Here is a 24,357-nt window from a genome sequence, read left to right as displayed (position 1 = left end):
CTGGGAGGACTGCCTGCCTTGGAGGAAGACCTGAACTCCCGAGGACAGGGGCTCTGTCCATAAGAAACCAACCCAAAGGACTCTGGTGCCCTCTGTATTGGCGATCCTGGACCACTATGCATCAGACGCCTCTGGCCTCTGTCCAGTTGGCCCATCGAACAGAAAAGACCGGAGTTCAAGTCCAGAGTTGACTGACCCCTCCTGGACTTCACGACAACGCCTGTAGTGTAAATCCAAAGGCTCCCCCTGACGGTAACCGGCTCCAGTAAGAGAAACCAGACGTCAAAGGGCACCCAAAACCCCTAGGCTGCGAGGAGCTCAATTTGCTGTGTCCCTATGACCTACAGCATCCAAACTTAACTCTGCTGTCACTGGTGACCTTCGTGCAGCCTCCAGTTCGACGCCTGCAGCCTGTTTTTGAATACAAGTATCTCCATTACATTTGCATTTGGGACCCAACACATTATTTGCATACTGCACCCAGCCAACCCTATGCCGCTGGCGGTGTACGTTTGGTGCTGCCTTTTGGCTTCCCCTGTGCTTGTTTTAATTTCCGAAACTTTAACCCAGCAGTCACTTTACTTACCTGCAAGCAGTGTGTCTTCAAGCACCCCCAGTTTCCTTTTGTGTTACATTGGGCCTAATCTTCAACTTTGACCTCTGCACACGGCCAACTCCGGTGCTGCCGGTTGTGCAGTGTCTCTGCCTACCAGAACCTTGCCCCCTGCTGTAGTGAAAGAGGCGCTCTTGTGGTATGGCACCCTATGATGACCTTCAACTACCACCATTTTAACGGACTTTAGAGTGTTATTTTACCCTAGCCTGGATTTATGAGACGGTCCTGCATATGCCTGATCTCTCCTCTCTTGTAATATTGTTGTCTTTTAGTGAGAGCTGTCAAGGAGTAGGACAGTACCTTTATATTATAAGTACTTACTATTGGCGTTGACATGGCTTCATGTCATCTTGTTTTCTTGCTCTGCCTTGCTGATGAGTTCTTACTATTGGCTTTGACATGGCCTCATGTCATCTTGTTTTCTGACTTTGCCTTGCTGCAGTTTTCCTGCATGCACAGTAGTGCTTGCAAGTTGTTTGGGTTATGAGAATTATGCTTATTATTGGCTTTGACACGGCCTATGTCATCTTGTTTTCTAACGTTGCCTTGCTTCTGCGTGCACAGCAGTGCTTGAATTATAAGTGCTTACTATTGGCTTGGACATGGACTCATGTCCGACTTTGCCTTGCTCCTGCGTACACAGCAGTGCTTGCGATTCATATTCAAGGTCTTTCTGCTCCTCACTTATTTTTCGCACCTCACCGACCAGAGTGAACTATAGAATGTGCAACTCTGCCTCGAAGGTTTGGCCTAGACGTAGACTTGTACAGCCAGCTCGTCTTTTTCCAAGGTGAAGGGGGCGAGGTTTTCTAGAAACTTCGTCTTACGTTTAGTAATGATATTTAAGCTGGGAACCTTTGAGGGCCAGGTGGAAGCTCACCACAGAATAGACGGATTGCTGTTGAGGGGACGGAACTTGAGTCCTGATTGAACTCCTTCCTGGGCTGTTGACGGGCTTACCCCAGCTTGAGTGGGCACGGATGATGCAAATTTGTGAGGTGTTCCTAACCATTCTCTCTTGTATATTTTCTACTCTTTGCTACCTGTACATACTGCATTTTATTCTAATTGTTCATTGTAGTTCATTGATACTTGGGAATCTGCATTTACTGATATATTTGTCCTACCGTTCTAAAATGTTGCATTAATAAACTTGTGTGTGTTGTTTTAAATGCACCTGGATTCGTTTTTCTTGCCTTGCCTAAAGGAGTGTTGTGTCCTTTCCTTGTCTTGAGGAAGTGCGATTCAAAGTGTATTTAAAGGTGCAGTTGTATATTTGCCTCCAAAGTGGGAGTGCAGGTTTTGGGTGTGGCTTATTGGTGAGAAGTCAAATTCATTACACCTACTGACCCTGAAACCCGAAAACTGGAACTGTAAGCTGATTACTTACCTGCAAAACTGCATTATTGTTATCCTCCATAGATTAACATAGCAAAGACTGAAAATTGCAGTAAGTTTCTACTTTAGAAACTGATAAGAATTTTCTATTTTAAAACGTACTTACCTTTTTGCGAAGATCTTGGTCTTGAAATAAATACTGAGCAAAGCTTATTTTTATAAAATAGGCATGGATCTACTTTTTGAGCTGTGTGTCATTTATTGGTCATTGTGTGTACAACAAATGTCTTCCATTCCTCTATGTTAGCCTAAGGCTGCTCACCCACACTACCACAAATAGAGCACTTTGAGTTTGCATTGAGCTGTGTACGGTTCTGTGGGGATCTCTGAACTCTGTGCATAGTATAAGGCTTGTTGAGAGATTTAACAAGACCCTGAAAGTTATGATTATGGGCCTGCCTGAGCCCATAAGGCAAAAGGCGGACATCATCTTACCACGCCTACTCTTTGCCTACAGGGAGGTACCAAAGAAGATTGTAGGTAAGATTGAGCCCATTTGAAGTCCTCCATGGACCTCTCAGTTTGGTTAAGGAGGGGTGGGAGGAAGCTACCAAGATACTAATCTCCCAAGGATGTGCCCTAGCCTCATGGTGGCCAGCAGGAATCAGATGCAGAAGTTTTGGAAAAAAGGTTTGTGAGAATTTAGAAGCCAGCCATGTCATGACACCACTGAGTTGGAGTTTCAGTCTGGCCAGAAAGTGTGGGTAAGGGAGCCAATAGAGCCCAGGACCCTCCAAGACCGTGAGACAGGGCCCTAGGTGAAGGACAGAAAGGGGGAGTCCACCTACTTGGGGACCTCAAGACCCCCACAACCCCCTTATTGTTATACCATTTGAATCGCCTCAAACTCTACTACTAGGGGTCTGAGGTCATTGTACTGATGGTGAAAGATCATGGAGTGGAGGAAAGTTAACCTCTCCCTGACCTCCTATCATCCATAGGAAACGATCAGTGAAAGATGTCAGCCTCTCTCCTACCCTGACGCTACAACAGCAGAGGGATTGTCACCAGTTACTGTGACAGTTTGATTCACTGTGTTCCCTCACTCCTGGGCTTACACACTAGTGTATCCATGATATAGAAGCTGGAGACAGCCTGCCTGTCAAAAAATTGAATCTACAGGCTGTCAGATAAAGTTAGTACTAGCATTAAAGAGGAAGTCTCCAAGATCTTGGAATTAAGAGTGGTTGAGCACTTGTAGAAAGCTAGCTATGTATATACAATACCAAAATGAGGTATAGAATGAATGCACAGAGTTCAGTGGAACCCCAAAGGTAGGCAGAGGTAAAATTAGATAGCACCTTACTCTCTATTTGAGGTAGTGGGTTCGAGCAGTAGGGCTTTATCAGAGGTCAGTGTTAAGCATTTGTTGTACACAGTCAGCAAATGAATGCACACACTCAAAGACTGAACTTCAGACCAATTGTTTTTGTATAACAATATTCTTTTAGTTATTATATTTCTAGAACCAAGCAAGCCTGGCACATGTAAGGAATAAATACTTTACAGCAGTTAATGCTGATTGTAAAACAGTTCAATTGCAATTGTAAATGTACTATGGTTTGACTTACAGTATTGTTTCAGAGAAATGCGATCACTTGTAAATACAGTACATAGACTTTAATGGGATTTTCAGTAAAATAACAGATAAGTTACTTTTGGATTACTTTTCTTACTCAGTGCTGTATGCAGCTCTGTGACATTTCCTGTAAACAGGTGAGTAAAAGCGTTTTTGTTATATCTTAGAATTAAAAAAAAATTCTTTAGGTTTCAAAACTCCACACTTGGACCTTTTTTAGGAAAAAGTGTCAATGTTATCCTATGGAGGAAAATGTGGTTATCGTATTTTAGGTAAGTATTCGGTAGTGGGAGTTGAGGTTCTGGGGGTAAACTCAGGGATCCCCCAGGGTCAGTGATGCATCCTTGTTACATCCTCAGTGGCACTAGCGCGGCCGGGTGCAGAGTGTTGAGGCCCAATGTTATCCAGAGGGGGGGGAAAGGGGACCTCCGGTTGGTGGCTGCTGGCAAGCAGGCCACTGGGATGTGGGAGCAAAGCTCTTGGACTTTAGCTCAGGGCAAATGGGGAAACAAATTATCACCTAAGGGGCACCCTCAGCGGCACTAGGGCAGCCGGGTGCAGGGTAGTGTTTTGACGTCAGAGGTCCTGTTTCCAATGGAGAACCTTTGGTTGCAGGTCACACTGGGATTTCACAAGAGCAGGTTCGAGGGGGAGACAGGCCGGTGGGGCTGGGGCCAAGTCAGATGTCGTTTTCTCTTGTTAGCTGCAGCACAGCTGTTCGGTCCTTCTTTTCTTCTTGTTTCTTGTCTGGATCTGAGGAAGCAAGGTTTAAGGTTGCCCCTAAATACTAGATTTAGGGGCGTTACAGGTAGGTAAAAGGAAGGGACCAATGGGTCCCTTCCCTGGGGTGGGTATACCCTCTATTATGCCACCCTCCAGTAGGAGGGGGGCTTGTGCCTGTCCCTGGTTGGCTGAGTCCCCCAATCTTCAAGATTGCGTGGACTAAGAGTTGTGCTTCACCTCGCCTCCCCCACCTAAGGGGTGGAGTTGGCAGAGGTGGGCACAACTCTCTTCCTCACTTCTTTTTCCCGCCGGTTCTCCCGCCCAAAGTGGGGGTCAAAACCAGTGCAGACCAGTTGCTGAAAGCAGCAATTGGCCTGGGGAAGCTCACAAAGGCAGCAAGCCTTTGAAGCCTCCCCTTCATGAATCCTGCCCATCCTGGGGGAGGAGGCTTGGCACCTCGTCCCAGGATGTGCATTGTTTCAGACCCCAGAGAGCAGCAGGCTCTCGACCCAGGGGTCTAGAAACATGTTTGGTGGTGGCAGCTGAATGCAGCCACTCAGCCTGGACACTAGGGGTGGGTTATTTTTCAGGGAGCATCTCTAAGATGCCCTCTATGTACATTTTTCATTAAATCTTACACTGGCATCAGTGTAGGTTTAATGTGCTGAGAAGTTGGATACCCAACTCCCCAGTTTTCAGTGTAGCCATTATGGTGCTGTGGAGTTTGTAATAAAAACTCCCAGCACCATATACTCTTGCTGGACCTGTCAGCTTTGAGGCAGTCTTCCCCAAATGTTTTGCTTTCACCCCCATTTTTGCTAAATTTGTTTTAGTTGGCCTTAGGATTCTGTGCACTTATGACTGCTAACCAGAGCTAAGGTGCTTGTGCTCTCTCCGCTAAAACACAGTAAAATTAGGTTACACTGGATTGGCATATTTAATTTACTTACAGGTCCCTAGCAAAGTGGTATGTATGCAAATTAAAAGCTGCCAGTGGGCCTGCAGCACGTATTGTACCCCTCAAAGTTGGATTGTATGTTACAATTTTCAAAATGCCACTTTTAGAAATTTGGTATTTTCCTGTCCTATTCGATGCCTGCAACCTGTTCCTGGGTCACATGACTAAGTGTGAGTGGCCGTTGGATTTCGTATGTTCCTCCAAGATAGCCACACAATAAAGGGATTAGGTGTGCCTGGATGGGTCATCTCAGGCAGGATGTGGGCAGGTGGCCCACCCCTAAGCCAATAGGGTGTGCACTGCCTTTGCACAAAGTCCTTGACACCAGTCTTTTGTGCCAAACTAGAACCAGGGTAGGACATTCCAATCACTTTTGAAGGGGGAACTTCTTGAAACTTCTCCTACTTCAAAGGAGGCACCAGGTATAAAACTAGGGCCCTCAGAACAACTCTTCAGTTCACTATCTAGACCTGCGAAATGACTCTCAGAGGACTGCCTGCTGCTGTGGGTTGCTGTATACATCAGATGATTGCTTGGCTGCACCAAGAAGGACTGTTTTGCTGCATGAAGCCTGCCCTGAGGCCCGAGAGGTCTGCCCTACTTCTGTGTCCTGCACTTCACCTTGAACCCAGGACCACCAGAGTGACTCCAAGGGCTAGTTGGCTGGCCTCTTGATGAGAGCCCTCAGCGACAAAAAAAGGTTCCAACCATTGGGAACCTGCACCTGGTCCCACAGTAAGTGCTGACCCTCCAAGTGATGGCTCTCTAATCCTGGACCCTTGGAAGTGGTGCTAAAGGTTCCCAGACAGCCCAAATCTAAAACCTGGGACTAAGCATTTTTTATACCAAAAAGTGCTCTAAGAACTATGGGGAGACCAGGACCATCCTGCTTGTCAATCTGCAGAAAGTGCATCGTAGGTTGGCCTGACTGTGCAGCAGCTCCCGCTTCATTCTTCTCTGCAACACCAAATCCTGTTCAGCGGCTCCTCGCAGCAGGGGTGTCTGGTCTCGTTAAGCACTCATTGGCTACAGGCTAGTCCCACTGGAGATCTTAGACTTCCAAAAAAGAGAAGTGCGACAGAAGGATTCTTCACTGTAACTCTGGCCAGCAGTTACCCGACACGGACAGTTCCTCCTCGGACACCGCCAGCTGCCTTGCCCCGCGGAACTTTCTTCCAAGTCCAAAGGTAAGCGGAGAACAGTCCCAATCCATTTGCTCCATTTGACCTGCGTTCCATTGCAATTGGCCATAAATTCGACCTTTGTTGTTTTGGTGTAAAATGTATCAACATTTAATATATTTCTCTAAATTGGGGGAAGATTTCACTTTATTACTGTTTGTGTGTTGCTAAATGCTTCACACATTGCCTCCAAGTTAAGCTTGACTGCTTTTGTGCCAAGCTACTGGAGGGTTAAGCACGGGTCAATTAAGTGACTTTAATGGTACACCCTGACAGGGATTGTGGCTGTTGCATGAGCAGCATTTACCCTCCTCAACCAACAACCCATTTCTCACAACTTGTATACACACATTATATGACTATTAATTCTCTCAAGATTACAACATTGCTTAATTTCATTTCTGCCTGAATGTTTTAACATATACCACAGTTTCTTCCCTTCTGCTTATACCTTTTCTTTCTTTTTCTCTTCATTAGCATTTTCAGCATCTTCCTCTAATGCTGGATGTATTCTTGCTACATGTGTTTATATTATAGAACATTATATAATGACATATTTTTGCAATTTCTAAATACATATGATAGTGTCTTTATAAAGACCTTGTTGCTTTCTATATATAGTACTACATTTTTTAATGAGTATGTTCATGGTTATAAATTAGATTGTGTTTATGGTCACCTATATATCTATTGATTTCCTGATAAAATTTTAATAAAATCATTTTAACCAAAAAATAAAACACATGAACATGCAGCTTGGAGTAAACAATAGACGCAGATCCAACAAAAGTAATAGATTAGTTTATCACTATTGTTTCAGAAGGGTCATTAGTACCCATGCAAAGCCTTCCCTCTCGAGGGTCATGGCCTTTAGAACACTAACAAATGCTAAAAAATTAACAAAGCACTAAAGAGAATCCATGAATAATTTCAAATTCCACCCTAAAGATCAAATGTTCTTGCAAAACCACACTGCAGTGTAATTAAAGCACAGAAGACATTTTCCAGACTTACCGCTGCATACACATTTAGTGGAATGTTTTTGTCAAACCTTTCTGGTCTAAGTTTATGCGCCCCCATAGATGTTTTCTGGTAGTTCCACGTTGTACAGGTAAGATAACCTTGATGACATGCAATGATTCCATCCCAGTCACTCTGCCTTGCAGCTTCTGCAACGTAATGAAAAATGGTGACACGATGAATAACAAATGGCAAGTTACTTAACTGTTAAACTGAGAAAATAACACATTTCACACTATTTCAAATAACAAAAGAATGTTTCTATATACTAATTTATGAAAACATTGGGCCATCAAAAGTTACCACATTAGCTTAGTAGTGCAAAATAAATATTTAAATGTCAGCCAAATTTACATTCATGGTTAACGTAACAGAGTTGAACTCAACACAATTAAAGCACAATAAGTGGGAAAACGACTGTAGTGTAGAAAATACACAATTTTAACTGTCAGACAAAATGTAAATGTTTGCACTGCTGGTCTTCGGCATGATTGTTTCTTTCCGAATATCACTACCATCAAACCACTCCTCCATGTAGGATCAGCCTAAAATAACTTAATTGGGTGGCAAGCTGTTAAAAGCACTATCAGATTTTGTAAAGCAAAAGACACTGAAAGACACAAACTATGGTTACAAAAAACAGTTGCAATATTTAGTTACTGGGTGGGCAGGTACTGGGGGGGGGGGACTCTGTCAACATTGAAGAATTTTGAAAAACAGACACCAGGTAAATTGGAAGAGGGTAGTGGAACATTTTAATAGTAATTGTTAATGACATCCTGTTGGGTTGGTACTCGTAATAATTTTTATTTTTGTTCTAAAATGCTTCATGTGCAACACGGGTGGGCTTCAATAGACAAGGAATTCTTGTCAAAAGCTAATTTGTGTTTTCCCCAATTTTTGGTTTGTCTGTTTCTTGGTTTCTGTCTTGGTTTAGTTGGTCTCTCACAATGTTCTTGGGACTCAGTGGTACTTTGTCATGATATTACTAATCATTCTTACGAATGTGTAAATGATTAAAAAATATATATTTTTATGCAATTTTCCCTAAAAGCCTCTTTTATAGGTCTCTATTGTAACTACCATTGTTCATTCAAAACAAAGTTATTTTTATCTGTGCGTTTTTAGCCACAGCTGTTATTTCACACCCCTATGCATTTCGGAATTTAGAAAAACTTTCTTTAAGGGGTGAGGCTTTACGTGCATTCATTTATTTATTTACTGTTAGCAGAGAATGTGTTTATGCCATGTTCCTTGACATACTTTACTTTTTAAAATGCAGAATGCTATGTGAACATCAAATTACAGCTGCAAAAAATAAAACATCCTAACAAATCCCATAGGGAATCATTGCAGTGTTTCAGCCATGGTGGTGCCGCACCAAGGAACACCTACCTCACCAGAAACTTCAGAAAACAAGAGAATTTAAGGTGTTCTGGCTTGTATAGATGCCATCCCATTGTCACAGCTTATATTTATCCAACAAAAAACTGAGAATATGGGGAGAATTATGGAAGACCTACCATCCAGCATTACCACACTTTTTCCTGATAACAATTCCCCAAATGCGGGACGGGGTTATGTCATGCATGACAGGCTAAACCCAACATCATGATAATATATAGCAGGTGGATATTCTGGGAAAAGATAAAGTTTAAGATGGGTGTGTATGCAGCATTTGAGCCCGGGGTCAGCCAGTACCAAGTGTAGGAAGCTGGCTCTGTATATACTATACCAAAGTAAGGTATAATGTGCACAGAGTCCAGTGGAGCCCCAAAGGCTTACAGGGGTAAAAGTAGATAACACATTACTCTCTATTTGTAGTAGTGTGGGCGAGCAGTAAGGTTTTATCAGAGGTTAGTGTTAAGCATTTATTGTACACACTAGACTGAACTCAAACCAATTTTTCGTATAAAAAATATTCATTTAGTTGTATTTTATTTCTAGAACCAAGCAGGACTTGGTAAAGGTAAGTGGAGTTTACTTTTCAAGACAGACTGACAAGAATATGCGAGCTGGGTGAAACCGGCTTTGCTACAGGTTTGTAAAAGGCTTAGAACATAATGTCAACCGTCTATAATTACTTTGTGATTTCTTTTTTTACTCACTGTGGTATGCCTAGATATCACACTGGGACATTTCCTAGACAAAGATAAGTAAATCACTTGGACATTAAAACACAGTTGTGTGGGTTTCCATACAAACACAACTCAACACAGAACTTTTTCAGAGGAAAAACAGTCCCTGCAATCCTAAGGGAGAAAGGAAAATGCTACTTATCCAGTGTGCACCCGTTCTTGGCATGTAGAGCTGTATATTCACATGCTTTGCATTGTCTGCCATCAAGTGTTGGGTCCGGATGTTTGCACTTTGTTTTTCCTCACACAAGTCTTTTCCAGTCACGAGGAAGGTGGCTCCTTTTGGTGACAGAGCGCATGGGCATCGACTCCATGGTTAGATTGTTTTCCCGCAGAGGGTGAGAATGGAGTTAGTAAGAGTAGGATAGCAATATCCATTCGTATGTATGTAAGTAAGATAGTACTGGAACAGGTACAGGTCACCAGGGAGGCGGGTGGGTGCATGTGAATCTGCAACTCTACATGCCAAGAACAGATGCATAGTGGGTAAATAGCATTTGCTGTTCGAGGCATATGAGCTGTAGATCACATGTTTTGCATAGACTATACAGCAGTTGTCAGCCAAAGCAGTGGCTAACCTGTAGCTGTTGCAGTTGTTTGAAAAAGTGTAAGTAGAACTGCCTGGCCTACATTAGCTTGTTGTCTGGCAAACACATCCACACAATAGTGTTTTGTATATGTGTGTGGTGTAGGCCACGATGCAGCTCTACATATCAAATATGGGAATGTTTCCTAAGAAAGCCATGAAGGCCCCTTGTTTGCGAGTGGAATGTGCTCTTGAGGGAATTGGTAAAGTCCTCTTTGCTTTTGCATAGCATGTTTAAATCCATTTGACTAGCCACCTGGCAATACCCGATTTAGAAATGGGATTGCCTTTGTGTGCTGGAGCAAAAGCAACAATGAGTTGCTTAGTTTTTCTAAAAGGATCGGTCCTTTCTATGTAATAGAATAAAGCTCGTTTAACATCTAAGGTGTGTAGAGCTCGTTCTGCCACTGAATCTGGTTGAGAAAAGAACGCAGGCAACTCAACAGACTGGTTGATGTGGAAGGCAGATACTACTTTGGGTAGAAATTTAGGGTTAGTCCGAAGAACCGCTATGCTCTGGTGTATTTGTAAAAATCGTTCTTCTATGGTTAGTGCCTGAAGCTCACCCACTCTCCTCAGTGATGTAATAGCAATGAGGAAAGCAACTTTCCAAGTGAGAAATTGCAGTCACATTCATGCAGTGGTTCAAAGGGTGGACCCATTAGTCTGGTGAGGACAATATTAAAATTCCACACAGGGGCAGGTGAAATTCTTGGTGGAATGACTCTTAAGTCCCAACACAAAAGCCTTGATAACAGGCACTCTGAAAAGAGACAGATGTTGTCTATTCTGAAGGTATGCAGCTATTGCAGCGAGATGTAAGTATATAGATGTATAGGATAGATTTGAGCGCTGCAAATGCAGTAAATTACAAATGATACTTTGAACTGAAGCATCCAGCTGGGTTAATGTGGTCGTTATTGCAATAAATAACAAATCGCTTCCATTTAGCTGCATAGCAAGCTCTTTAGTAGGCCTCTTGGCTTCTTTAATGATATTTATACAGTATAGTGGAAGATTCAGATAACCAAACTCTATGATTTCAGGTGCCAGATCGCCAGGTTTGGGATCTGGATGCCTTATCTCTCGACAGCTCTGCGTGAGGAGACTGGGTGTGAGATGTAGTTTTTGTTAAGGAACTACTGAGAGTTCCAACAGGGTAGTGAACCAGGGTTGAGGGGCCCATGTGGGAGCTGCCACGTTTAGTGTGAGGGATGTTTGTCTGAGCTTCCGAACCACTAGTAGAATGAGTGGTAGAGGCGTTTTGGTGTGTGAAGAACAGACCTATGTCTTGGAAACCCCACATCTGGAAGAACGGGAGGAGAACTTGAGTGGGAAGTTCCCATTCGTGGATCTGTTGTATTTGTCTGCTGAGCAGATCTGCGATCTGGTTGTTCACTCCTGGTAGGTGTTCAGCTAGGAGATAAATCCTGTGATGAATGGCCCACTTCCAAATGGCTTGTGCAAGGTGTGACAATTGGAGAGTGTGTGTCCCCCACCTGTTTCTGTATGTAATACATGGCTGTCATGTTGTCGGTGCGTATCAGGACAGCTTTGCCTACCAGGTGAGTCTGGAAGGCTTTGAGAGCTAGAAAGACTGCTAAAAGCTCCCAAATGATTTATGTGTAGTTGCTTGCTTTTGACTCCACAATCCTTGAATAGTGAGAGTTTGGAGATGAGCTCCCCAACCAAAGAGCGATGCATCTGCTGTTGGCACTGTCTGTGGAATTGGGTCGATGAAAGGCCACCCTTTGGAAAGGTTCTGTGGATTCCACCACTGCAGAGAGCGAGGAGTGCTCCGTCCACCAACACTAGATCTGCCAACATTCCTGAAGGGGACGCATTTGAAGTCTTGCATAGGGAACTATCATGATGCAAGAGGGCATCATTCCCAGGGGCTGCATGAATACCCGAGCTGGTAATTAGTGGTCGGGCTGAAACTTGTAAATATAGCCTGAATATTGTGGAATCTGGCTGGGTTGGGACAAGCTAGAGCTTTTTGTGTATGTAGAGTGGCTCCTAAGTACATTTGTGTAATGGAGAGTTGGAGATGGGATTTTAACAGATTTACTGTGAATACCAGGTCGTGCAGTAAGTGTACTGTTCTGTGAGTGTGCTGTAGATACTTTGTGAGTGGCCGAGTGAGCTAAAGAATGATGATGGATTAAACCCAGATCAGTTGACTGGGGGTGAGTGCTTGCAATGTTCAACACTCCGTCCCTCATCCCCTTTGGTTTTGCTTTGTTCGCCCTAAGTTGGCAGGGTATGCCCAGACGTGGGTCCCTTGCTTACTTTTGCCACTGGATTCAAGCTAGCCTGGCTGAGGACGGCTAATTAGCCAGAAACCGTCCCCAGGTGCTTGTTTCTGGTCCAGGGAAGACATGGCTTGGCAGCTCAGGCAGTACTGTTCCTATGAGGCACAGGGTCAGACTGATTTGCATATGGCCATGTCTGAACTGGGGAGGCGGAGTGAGCTAAAGAATGATGATGGATTAAACCCAGACCAGTTGACTGGGGGTGAGTGCTTGTAATGTTCAACAGTCCATTCGTCACGCCCTTTGGTTTTGCTTAGAACTGGCTTTGATGAGCCAGTCGTCTAAGTATGGGATGACCTGAAAATGTTGTCTTTACAGACGTGCTGCGACTACTGCCAGGAATTTGGTGAATCCTCTGGGAGCAGTGGAGACTCCGAATGGGAGTACTTTGAACTGATAACGTTGCGTCTCTACCACAAACCTGAGGAATTTGCGATGAGAGGGATGTATTGGAATATGGAAGTATGCGTCCTTTAAGTCTAGAGTAGACAGAAAGTCACCTTGCTGAAGGAGTGGGAGTACTTATTGGAGTGTTACCATGTGAAAATGGTCCGACTGAATAGAGAGGTTTAGGACTCTGAGGTCTAATATAGGCCTGAGAGATTCTACCTTTTTGGGTATGAGAAAGTATCGAGAGTATACCCTGAGCCCTTGATATTGTAATAGGACGGGCTGTATAGCTCCTTTTTGCAGTAGATAGTGTACTTCTTGTTTGAGAAGCTCTAGATGTTTTAGTGACATTTTGTGTGTTCGTGGAGGAATGTTTGGGGGATTGTCGGTAAGCTCCAGGCAATAACCAGAGTGGATAATATCTAGGACCCATCTGTCTGAAGTTATTGTATTCCATACGGGAAGGAATTGAGAGAGACGTCCCCCGACAGGTGTGGGATGATCGGGGTGAAGAGAAGGCAAGTCACTGTTTGTTTGTTGCGGGGGAAGTACGGGTGTGCTACCTTTGCCCATTCCCTAGCTATTATTGCCTTGAAATCCTCCTCTAAAGTATCCTCTGGAACAGGATGACTGATTGTTGCCCTTATAGGAAGATGAGGTATACGTGGATATATTTTTTTAACCCTCCTGTAAAAGGAGCAGCAAAAGGAACCCCTACCAGACGGGGACTGCAAAGCTCCCATGGATGTTGCGACCTCCGTGTCCTTTTCCATTTTTTCTAAAGAGCTATCCACCACAGGATCAAAAAGGTTTTCTTTATCAAAGGGTAGGTTTAAAATGGAAGCCTGGACTTCAGGTTTAAACCCTGAAATCCTTAGCCAGGCGTGACGTCTTAGAAGAACACTAGTTTTGACAGCTCGAGCTGCTGTATCAGGTGCGTCTAAAGCACATCTAATGGAAGTGTTAGAAATTAGTTTTCCTTCCTGAATTAACTTGTGTGCCTTTTGTTTATGTTAGTCTGGCAAGAATTGGAGCAATTGTTTTAATTCGTCATAGTGAGCCCTGTTGTATCTTGTTAAGAGAGCCTGGGTGTTGGCAATACGCCAGTGATTGGCTGCCTGCGCTGCTACTCTTTTACCAGAGGAATCTTTAAGCTTGGAGGGGCATCTCCTGTTGTTTGAGAGTTTGCTCTTTTGCGAGCGTTGGAAACAACTAGGGATTCTAAGGGAACTTGGTCTTTAAAGTAGACAGGGTCTGTAGGGGCAGGTATATATTTTTTATCTACCCGTGGTGTTAGTATCCTTGCACGCACTGGGTCCTATCATCCGCGTGCTTAAGCATGCCCTTGCATGGGTAGTGTATGAGTTGCTGTTTGAGAAGAACTTAATGTCTCAAAAAGAAAATCCTCTTCAAGAGGTTCCTTGTGAAGCTGAACCCTGTGATATTGAGGAGCCCTGTTAATTAATTCTATGTACCCTACATTGTTGTCAGGTGGAGAGGGTTTTATAGAGTATATATCTGGGTCAGTGTCAGTGTTAGGATCTGTATTGCAATCATCCCATGCATTGGGGCTATTGTTATCTGGTGCATCCTCATCCCAGTCCCAGTCATCCTGGTGATCCGGTGACTGTGGTTGTGATGATTGTAAGAGTAATGAGTAAATTAGGGTCAAATGGGGCGGGGTGTCAAGAGGAGGAGGAGAAAAATGAGTACCAACATTTTTCTTTTTAAGGGGAATGTGGTAAGCTTTCTCCATCTCTGGTTTCCGTTTAGTTGGCAAATTGACATGAATATGACCAGTTTTAGAGTTAATGACAAGTTCTTTTTGTTTCGGGTCCATGTTGGAAGGCGGGACGTCGAAACAAGGCTCCTTCGATTGGGGAGGAGCGGTTTTGTCTTTCGGTGCTGATGTTTTCGGTGCAGAAGTTTCAGGCGCTGAGGTTTTTGGATCAGAAGATTTAAGTTTGGGTATCGCAGGGATGTCAATGACGACGTGTTTGAATTTCGGCACCAAAGATTTTGGTTCTGTGCTCAAATGGAGCCGGCTCAGTCCCGAGCCGGAGGGCTTTCGTTGGTGTTTTGGTGCCGAGCCCGAAGACGGGGCATTGGAAACATGTTCTCGGTTCCGACCTTGGCCTGAAGGCAGAGGAAGGACCAGAGCCTTTTTCTTAGGCATGAGTTGGGGCAGAGGGGTATCAGTACTCAACACGCTAACCCTGAGGAACATCTTCCATGTCGTAGTCGTCTTTGGACAGGGAAATGTATTCCTCCTCTTCTTCGGCTCCTTGTGCGTCAAAGATTTGGTGTTCAGAATCTTCTCCAAAGAGACTGGGAGCTGAGCCGCTTTGTTGGCACAACTCAAGACGTCGAGCCCGAGGATCATGGAGCGTCTTCTTCAATCAAAAAGATCGGCACGTGTCGCAGTCTTGTTCGTTGTGTTCCGGGGACAGACACAAGTTGCAAACTTCGTGCAAGTTGGTGCGCGGTTACTTCACGTGACACCCGGGACAAAATTTTAACGGAGTCCGTTCCATCGACTGCGAGCTGACCCGACGCGGGTAGGCCCAATGGCCGGCCACGAGTTTTCCGATCGAAGATTTCTTGAACGATACGATACGCGTAGAATGGGAACGCGATAGAGAACCAATACTGTCAAGAGTAGAGGATTGCGCACCGAGGGGAACCCGAAAACGGTGTCGAACCTGACCGCAGCAATTCACGTCCGAACCCGATGGCGGAAAAAAACTATCTAACATTTAAGTCGATGCCATTGCGCACTATCACTGAAAGGAAGAGAAACCTACCTCGTGAATGAAAAATACTTCTTCAAAGAAAGAAAGTGCAAACATTCGTACCGAACAATAGACGGCAGACTATGCAAAGCATGTGATCTACAGCTCACATGCATCAAACATGTAGTTATCGGTGTGCAGGTAAGAAATCGGTTCTGAGAGTAGAGTTTCTAGGGTTGGAACAAGGGTTCCCCCAGGGCCAGGGATGCATTCAAAGAGCACCCTCAGCTGCACTATGGGCGGCCGGTGCAGAGTGCTGAGGTACAATGTTAGACTATGGGGCGAGGGGGCCGTCGGTTGGTGGCTGCTCTCAAGCAAGCCACTGTATTGTGGGAGCAAATCTCCTAGAGTTAACTAAGAGCAAAGGGGGATCAGAGTTAGCACACAAGGTGCACCACAGCGGCACAGGGGCGGCCGGGTGCAGAGTGCTGTTTGGCGTAGATAGCCCTGTTGTTTTCAATGGGAGATCTCCAGTCGGAACAAAGACTGCAGGCTCGTGCAGGGAGGCTTCCTGGAGGGGACCACTGGTTGGAGAGGTGAGTTATAATGCAGGGAGATGCCTGGACATCGTCAGTTGGGCCACCCAAGGCCGTGGTGCATCAGGTGCGGGGGTGTCTTTAGGCATTGGGTTTTCTTACCAGCTCAAGTCGCAGTCAGAAGGACCCTCTAGGTAGAGGCTGCAGGTGTCGTCAAGAGGCTTGAGGTAGGTCACCAGATCTAAGGTCAGGTTCGCTGGGGTACCTCCTCATGGTGTAGGGCCACTAGAACTCGAGCGGTGGGTGTCGGGTGCAGAGAGGCATGGATTCGCCGGAGCCAGAGTCTGTTTCTTAAGAAAGTCCAGTGCTCACAGCAGGACAGGTCCTCTGGGTTCTGGGGGGCGGCTGGACACGCCGGGGTTCTGCTGGATCAGGTCGAGGACGGGACAAGGCGGCCGGGCTACGGTCAAGGCAGTTGGTGTCCTCCTCTTCTTCCTTCAGCAAGGCTCTTCAGTCCTCCTTCTTGCTGGTCTGAGGAGTCAAAGTTCAGAGTCACCCCTAAATACTAAATTTTGTAGTGTTTCAGGTAGGTACAGGTCAGGACCAATGGGTCCCTTCTATGGGGTGGGTACTCCCTCTATTATGCCACCTTCCAGTGTGAGGGGGGCATAAACCTTTCTCTGGTTGGCTGGGTCTCCCCCCATTTTCAAGGTGGAGAGGACTGAGAAGTGGGCTTTGCCTTGAAGTTTTCACCTGGAGCATGGAGTTGACAAAAGTGGGCACACCTCTCCTCGTATCTTGGTCTTCCTGTGGATTCTCCCTGCCAAAGTGGGGGTCAGAACCAGTAGGAGACTGTTGCTGGGAGCAGTAAAAGGCAGGGTCAGCTTACAAAGGCGGCAAGCCTTTGAAGCTTCTTCTTCGTGGACCTTGCCCATCCTGGGTGGGGGAGAAGGCTTGGCACCTTCAAGGCCTACAAGGCCCTTGATACCCCTGGTACCTTTTACATGTGACTTGTAGGTCAGAGGAGTGCCAATGAGGGAGCAAAGGTACAATTTTGGGGAAAGAACACAAGCCCTAGGTACCTGATTAGCAGGAAGCCAGGACCCACTTAAGTCAACGAGCATCAATCATCAGGCAAAAGGTGGGGGAAACCATGCAATAAAGGGCACTTTCCTACACCAAGGGCTCAAGGTCTGTGAATCCTGCTACACATAGCACTTTTTAATTTCTCTTTTTCAAAAGAAAAAAAACACGATGAGGTTACTTTCTCAGGCCCCTCCAGTTGAACTCACAAATCATAAGTATGATCACCATCCCCACCATGTAGGGGCCGATAATGCAAATATGGCCATGGATATCATTTGCAGGTAAAAGTGAAAATAACTTGGATGCTAACTTTCCAAAAGACATCTTGGATACTAATTGATCCAAATGTCAACAAGCATTAGCCAAGCAAAACGTCTGGCCTGGACAAACTCTTGCAAAACATTTTTATTTTTCATTGCAAGCATTTGCCACAAAATAAAAAGAAAACATGCTACCACCAAAACGTGCAGCCATATGATTAACTGAAAATAAGACAAACAGGAAATAAAATTAATAGAACGGGGCAGTCAAAGGATAGTATTCTTCTTCTTGAGGCAAAGAAAAGGTGCAATTGACTTTGAATTACTGAACCAGAAGACATAGCGTAAACACACAATGAGGTCTAGAAAAAATAAAGACAAATACTCGAAAAAACAAAAGCATTGGCAAAGGAACGGCTCACAAACCATGACACTTTTTGTTAGGTAGATGTACACGTCATCGGGTAAAATGCTGTGACATGCCCTAAAATAACTGAAGTGGGGTGACCCTCTGCCACACGCTCTATGTGGTGGAGGAAGAAAAATTTGGCTGACAGATGGACAGACAAATGGATAAAGAGGGGTGACCCACAGACCCTTTAAGTATTTAAACATGTATGGATTTCTTTTATTTGGATGATTTGATTACATGAGGCTGGCAAAAACAGCTAAAGAGGTCTACAGCCAGACCTAAAAATAGACCTTGCATACTAGTGTAAAAATTCTTAGCAGCCACAAGGTTATATAAAAACGAAACCTGTAACTGTAAAATATGGGATGAAACTACAGGATACATCCTAGAAATAGCAATGAAGCATTCCAGCTGGTGTGAGATTTTCAAGTCTCAAAGTCAGCAAATCCTGAATTCTGCACTTGCTGGGACCTACCAACACATTGTAGCAGTGTGACAGGAAGTATTCTGCAACTTGCTTTTAAACATATAAGCTCCAGTGCGACTTTTTCCTCAAAACACAACATAATGCAATTTTTTTATGCTGAACAAATAGTGTTACTGTGAGCTGCCATTACCTAACTATATAAATCAAAGTTTAATTATTTAAAGAAGTGTGATTCCATCATACCTGCCAGGATTATGCTGCAGGAGTGGTGCGAGTGTACCAATATACAAACATCTAGATACACAGTTACTGCCCAAGTACTTTCAAATGTGACACAGTAGTTCTGGAAATCCCAATTTACACATGTAGCAACTTACTAAATGTGCACTTTAATAAAAAAGTTAATAAGCACTGCACAGAGAACACAGGTTATCAGATTAGGTATCACTCATGACAATTACACATAAACCTGAATCCTCAATGGAAATAAAAAAAATAGCTTACAGACAGGCAAAGGTCAGAAGATACATACAAGGGTAGACACATCATCTAAAACATCCAATTACCAAACACAGAAATTTCTAGGAGTCAATGTTTAGTTTCGAGCAGGAATTCAACCAGAATGTGACAAATACCCCATCGAATAACCCACGGGAACAAGTCCCTCAACCTGGAGCCATAGATGAAATAGAAAAATCATTAAGCGAGAATAAATCAGAGAGAACACAAGATACATATAACAACAAACATAGCAATAGTTCAACAAAATAGGATAGATCGGCTAACCTAGAAAATGAGATAATAATCGACTGAAGGGAAAGAGCAAGACATCAACGATACATGGCTCTAAACGGAAACTCAAGAACAGAAATAATGAAACTGAGAACTTACGGAGGATTATTCACACGACGACACCAAAGGTCATGAGAAAAATCTGCAAGATCCAAACACAAATCAGCAACCTAGCACAGAATTTACAAAACGCCATGAAAGGGATTGAAAAACTATGTGATATCTCTAAGAAGACTCAGAATGAAGTAGAACTCATCAGAGAGTTAGTAAATACATCCATAGCGATAAATAATAAGAGATCTCTACCACTGACAGACAAAACAGACCAGTTAGGAACCAAAACTATCTAACCGAAGAAGACAACATCACTACTCCAGGAATATGAATCATCAAACCCCATGATAGCACAGGAAATAAAAAGAGTAGCGATAGACATAAACAGAACATCGACTAGGAAGTAAGGGAATTAAACATTAACAACTTACAACAAATCCAAATATCCACGAATCCGTTAAACATGAGCACAACCAGATCGGAGAATTCTCTAAAATGTCTGCTGCTCAACTGTCGATGTGCGGCGAAACATGCTTCGGACATAGCCAACATCATCATCAATCCAGAAATAGACATAACAATCCTGACTGAAACCTGGTTATCTGAATCCTCATCGCCAGTCATGAACCTTCTTGTACCACCACAATACAACATATTAAGACTAGACAGGCAGATAAGGACAGGGGGAGGTATTGCCTGTATCTATAGATCAAATTTAGAAGTTGGCCAATTTCAATCTGACCCCCTCGAATCATGCGAATACCTAGGGCTCAACATAAGATCGACAAACAAACAGATCTGCAACCTACATGCCCTATATCATCCACCAGGAAACAATATGAATTTCATTGACCAAATGATGGAGATCATGACTGCTAACACCAACTCTGACATCAATACTATATTTTTAGGTGACTTCAATCTTCGTTGGAACGACAACAACGACAAACAGGTCAACGCCTTTAAAGAATTTTTAAATGATCTGAAACTATCCCAAGCATGTCTTCAACCAACGCACTCAAAAGGAGCTACACTGGATTGGATTATCTCGAAGAACAAGGACATCTAAATTCTCTCCATTGAACAGTGCGACTGGTCAGATCACCACGCCATAACCTTCCGAATACAATCACGGGAAAAAATAAACAAGCATTGGAAATGCAATAGGTCTCGCAATAGAATAGTTAGACATTTTTCGTTTTGCAAATGGAAGAGTGGTGTTGCATGGATGAGTGGCGTTGCGTGGATGAGTGGCGTTGCGTGGATGAGTGGCGTGTGTGAGTGGCGTTGCGTGTGTGAGTGGCGTTGCGTGTGTGAGTGGCGTTGCGTGTGTGAGTGGCGTTGCGTGTGTGAGTGGCGTTGCGTGTGTGAGTGGCGTTGCGTGTGTGAGTGGCGTTGCGTGTGTGAGTGGCGTTGCGTGTGTGAGTGGCGTTGCGTGGATGAGTGGGGTTGGAATGCAATAAGTATCGCATTAGAAAAGTTGTAGTTATTGTTCTTGTAAATGACATCATTTATTTATTTTTGCGATGTTAAAATTGCTATATTGATGGCTTTGTCATTTAGTGAGAGTGAGGGTGAGTGAGGTGTTGAGGGTGAGGGGTTGAGGGTGAGTGAGGGGGAGGCTGAGGGGATGAGGGTGAGTGAGGGTGAGTAGTTGAGGGAGGGTGAGGGTGAGTGAGGGTGATTGAGGGTGAGGGGTTGAGGGTGAGTGAGGGTGAGTGAGGGTGAGTGAGGGTGAGTGAGGGTGAGGGTGAGTGAGGGTGAGGGTGAGTGAGGGTGAGGGGTTGAGGGTGAGTGAGGGTGAGGGTGATTGAGGGTGAGGGGTTGACGGTGAGTGAGGGTGAGGGTGAGTGAGGATGAGGGTGATTGAGGGCGAGTGAGGGCGAGTGAGGGTGAGGGTGAGGGGTTGAGGGTGGGTGAGGGTGACTGAGGGTGAGTGAGAGTGAGGGTGAGTGAGGTGTTGAGGGTGAGGGGTTGAGGGTGAGTGAGGGGGAGGCTGAGGGGATGAGGGTGAGTGAGGGTGAGGGGTTGAGTGAGGGTGAGGGTGAGTGAGGGTGAGGGTGAGTGAGGGTGAGGGGTTGATGGTGAGTGAGGCTGAGGGTGAGTGAGGGTGAGGGGTTGAGGGTGAGTGAGGGTGAGTGAGGGTGAGTGAGGGTGAGTGAGGGTGAGTGAGGGTGAGTGAGGGTGAGTGAGGGTGAGTGAGGGTGAGTGAGGGTGAGTGAGGGTGAGTGAGGGTGAGTGAGGGTGAGTGAGGGTGAGTGAGGGTGAGTGAGGGTGAGGGTGAGTGAGGGTGAGGGTGAGTGAGGGTGAGTGAGGGCGAGGGTGAGTGAGGGTGAGTGAGGGTGAGTGAGGGTGAGTGAGGGTGAGTGAGGGTGAGGGGTTGAGGGTAAGTGAGGGTGAGTGAGAGTGAGGGTGAGTGAGAGTGAGGGTGAGTGAGGGGTTGAGGGTGAACGGTTGAGGGTGAGTGAGGGTGAGTGAGAGTGAGGGTGAGTGAGGGGGAGGCTGAGGGGATGAGGGTGAGTGGGTGAGTAGTTGAGGGAGGGTGAGGGTGAGTGAGGGTGAGGGGTTGAGGGTGAGTGAGGGTGAGTGAGGGTGAGTGAGGGTGAGTGAGGGTGAGGGTGAGTGAGGGTGAGTGAGGGTGAGGGTGAGTGAGGGTGAGTGAGGGTGAGGGGTTGAGGGTGAGTGAGGGTGAGGGTGATTGAGGGTGAGGGGTTGAGGGTGAGGGTGAGTGAGGATGAGGGTGATTGAGGGCGAGTGAGGGCGAGTGAGGGTGAGGGTGAGGGGTTGAGGGTGACTGAGGGTGAGTGAGAGTGAGGGTGAGTGAGGGGGAGGCTGAGGGGATGAGGGTGAGTGAGGGTGAGGGGTTGAGTGAGGGTGAGGGTGAGTGAGGGTGAGGGTGAGTGAGGGTGAGGGGTTGATGGTGAGTGAGGCTGAGGGTGAGTGAGGGTGAGGGGTTGAGGGTGAGTGAGGGTGAGTGAGGGTGAGGGGTTGAGGGTGAGTGAGGGTGAGTGAGGGTGAGTGAGGGTGAGTGAGGGTGAGTGAGGGTGAGTGAGGGTGAGTGAGGGTGAGTGAGGGTGAGTGAGGGTGAGTGAGGGTGAGTGAGGGTGAGTGAGGGTGAGTGAGTGAGGGTGAGTGAGGGTGAGTGTGATTGAGGGTGAGTGAGGGTGAGGGTGAGTGAGGGTGAGTGAGGGTGAGGGTGAGTGAGGGTGAGTGAGGGCGAGGGTGAGTGAGGGTGAGTGAGGGTGAGTGAGGGTGAGTGAGGGTGAGTGAGGGTGAGTGAGGGTGAGTGAGGGTGAGGGGTTGAGGGTAAGTGAGGGTGAGTGAGAGTGAGGGTGAGTGAGAGTGAGGGTGAGTGAGGGGTTGAGGGTGAACGGTTGAGGGTGAGTGAGGGTGAGGGTGAGGTGTTGAGGGTGAGTGAGGGTGAGGGGTTGAGGGTGAGTGAGGGTGAGGGGTTGAGGGTGAGTGAGTGTGAGGGTGAGTGAGGGTGAGGCTGAGGAGTTGAGGGTGAGTGAGGGTGAGTGAGTGTGGGTGAGGGTGAGTGAGGGTGAGTGAGGGTGAGTGAGGGTGAGTGAGGGTGAGGGGTTGAGGGTAAGTGAGGGTAAGTGAGGGTGAGTGAGGGTGAGTGAGGGGTTGAGGGTGAACGGTTGAGGGTGAGTGAGGGTGAGGGTGAGGTGTTGAGGTTGAGTGAGGGTGAGGGGTTGAGAGTGAGTGAGGGTGAGGCGTTGAAGGTGAGTGAGGGTGAGGGTGAGTGAGGGTGAGTGAGGGTGAGTGAGGGTGAGTGAGGGTGAGTGAGGGTGAGTGAGGGTGAGTGAGGGTGAGTGAGGGTGAGTGAGGGTGAGTGAGGTTGAGTGAGGTTGAGGGTGGGTGATGGTGAGTGAGGGTGAGTGAGGGTGAGTGAGGGTGAGTGAGGGTGAGTGAGGGTGGGTGAGGGTGGGTGAGGGTGGGTGAGGGTGGGTGAGGGTGGGTGAGTGAGGGTGAGGGTGGGTGAGGGTGAGTGAGGGTGAGTGAGGGTGAGTGAGGGTGAGTGAGGGTGAGTGAGGGTGAGTGAGGGTGAGTGAGGGTGAGTGAGGGTGAGTGAGGGTGAGTGAGGGTGAGTGAGGGTGAGTGAGGGTGAGTGAGGGTGAGTGAGGGTGAGTGAGTGAGGGTGGATGAGGGTGATTGAGGGTGAGTGAGGGTGAGGGAGGGTGAGGGTGAGTGAGGGTGAGTGAGGGTGAGTGAGGGTGAGGGTGGGTGTTGTGCATACAAAGAAGAATGGTCGGGCTGGAAAGATGATTGACTTTGTACATAAGTCAACCATATTCTCAGAACTATTACAGGGAAGTCGTTGAGCATACGGGAAGGCGACTTGCAACATAAAGAGAGCAGCACGTGAATAGTTCTTCAGGTATGATTGTGGGGGTGAAAAAAAGGAGAAAGGGCAAGCTCACAGTGTGTGGTCAATAGTGCGTAAGATGGAGAGTACATGGGTGGAAAGGACAGGTACGATTGAAAATTGGGTTTCCCTCATTAAAGAAAACACAAATTGATTATTTTCACGGCCCATTTGATAGAGTTGCTGTATCAATAAACCAGTGTTTATTTACCTAAAAAAGAGTTTAGAGATCCCTTTTTATGTTCTTATAACAAAACATGCACACCATGCGTTTCTTTGAATCTGTAGTAGAGCAACCCCAGTGGAAAGAAATCGAAATCAAAAAGATTTGGATGATATGCAGTCTTGCAGCAGAAGTGGAAAATATATTTATAACTTTATTTACAGGAATGGATTAGTGCTGAACGGGGACGATGGGTGAAGCTGATCACATTTTCACGGTATGTTAGCAAAAGGTATTTTGAAAGCCAAGGGAAAAAAAACTTGGTACAAAACGATGTAAATCAGAGAAGAAAGAAAAAAGGCATCTGAGGGCTTACATTGTAGCGAATCAAGACAAGCGGCACAACAGTACGACAAACAGGAGATGGTGACTAAAGTTTCAACCATGAGGTTGGAAGGCAGTGAAGTGAAATGTGAGGAGGCACTCCGATTACCTCTTCAAATTGTAAAACAGACGGAGGGCATTGCTGTGGGGAGGGGGTGTAGGAGAAATGCACACGGCGGGCAGGGGAGGGGGCGGAGCGGGGAGAGCGGCATGTGGGTGTGAAGAAGCCGGGGCC

At 45.9% G+C, this 24,357-nt stretch overlaps 1 protein-coding gene across 1 annotated transcript in view; it reads right to left on the bottom strand.

Moving 5' to 3' along the window:
- Positions 1–24,357, bottom strand: part of WDR36 (WD repeat domain 36) — a 433,115-nt gene that overhangs the window by 263,147 nt on the left and 145,611 nt on the right. Inside the window, exon 12 of the mRNA XM_078675494.1 lies at positions 7,470–7,624. Coding sequence (XP_078531620.1) covers positions 7,470–7,624 — 155 coding nt within the window. The remainder of the gene's footprint in view (positions 1–7,469; positions 7,625–24,357) is intronic.

This window comes from Lissotriton helveticus, chromosome 2_1 (assembly GCF_964261635.1).
Source record: "Lissotriton helveticus chromosome 2_1, aLisHel1.1, whole genome shotgun sequence".
Taxonomy (NCBI): Eukaryota; Metazoa; Chordata; class Amphibia; order Caudata; family Salamandridae; genus Lissotriton; species Lissotriton helveticus.
The sequence above is the reverse complement of the archived record's forward strand: the minus strand, read 5'-3'. Positions and strand labels throughout refer to the sequence as shown.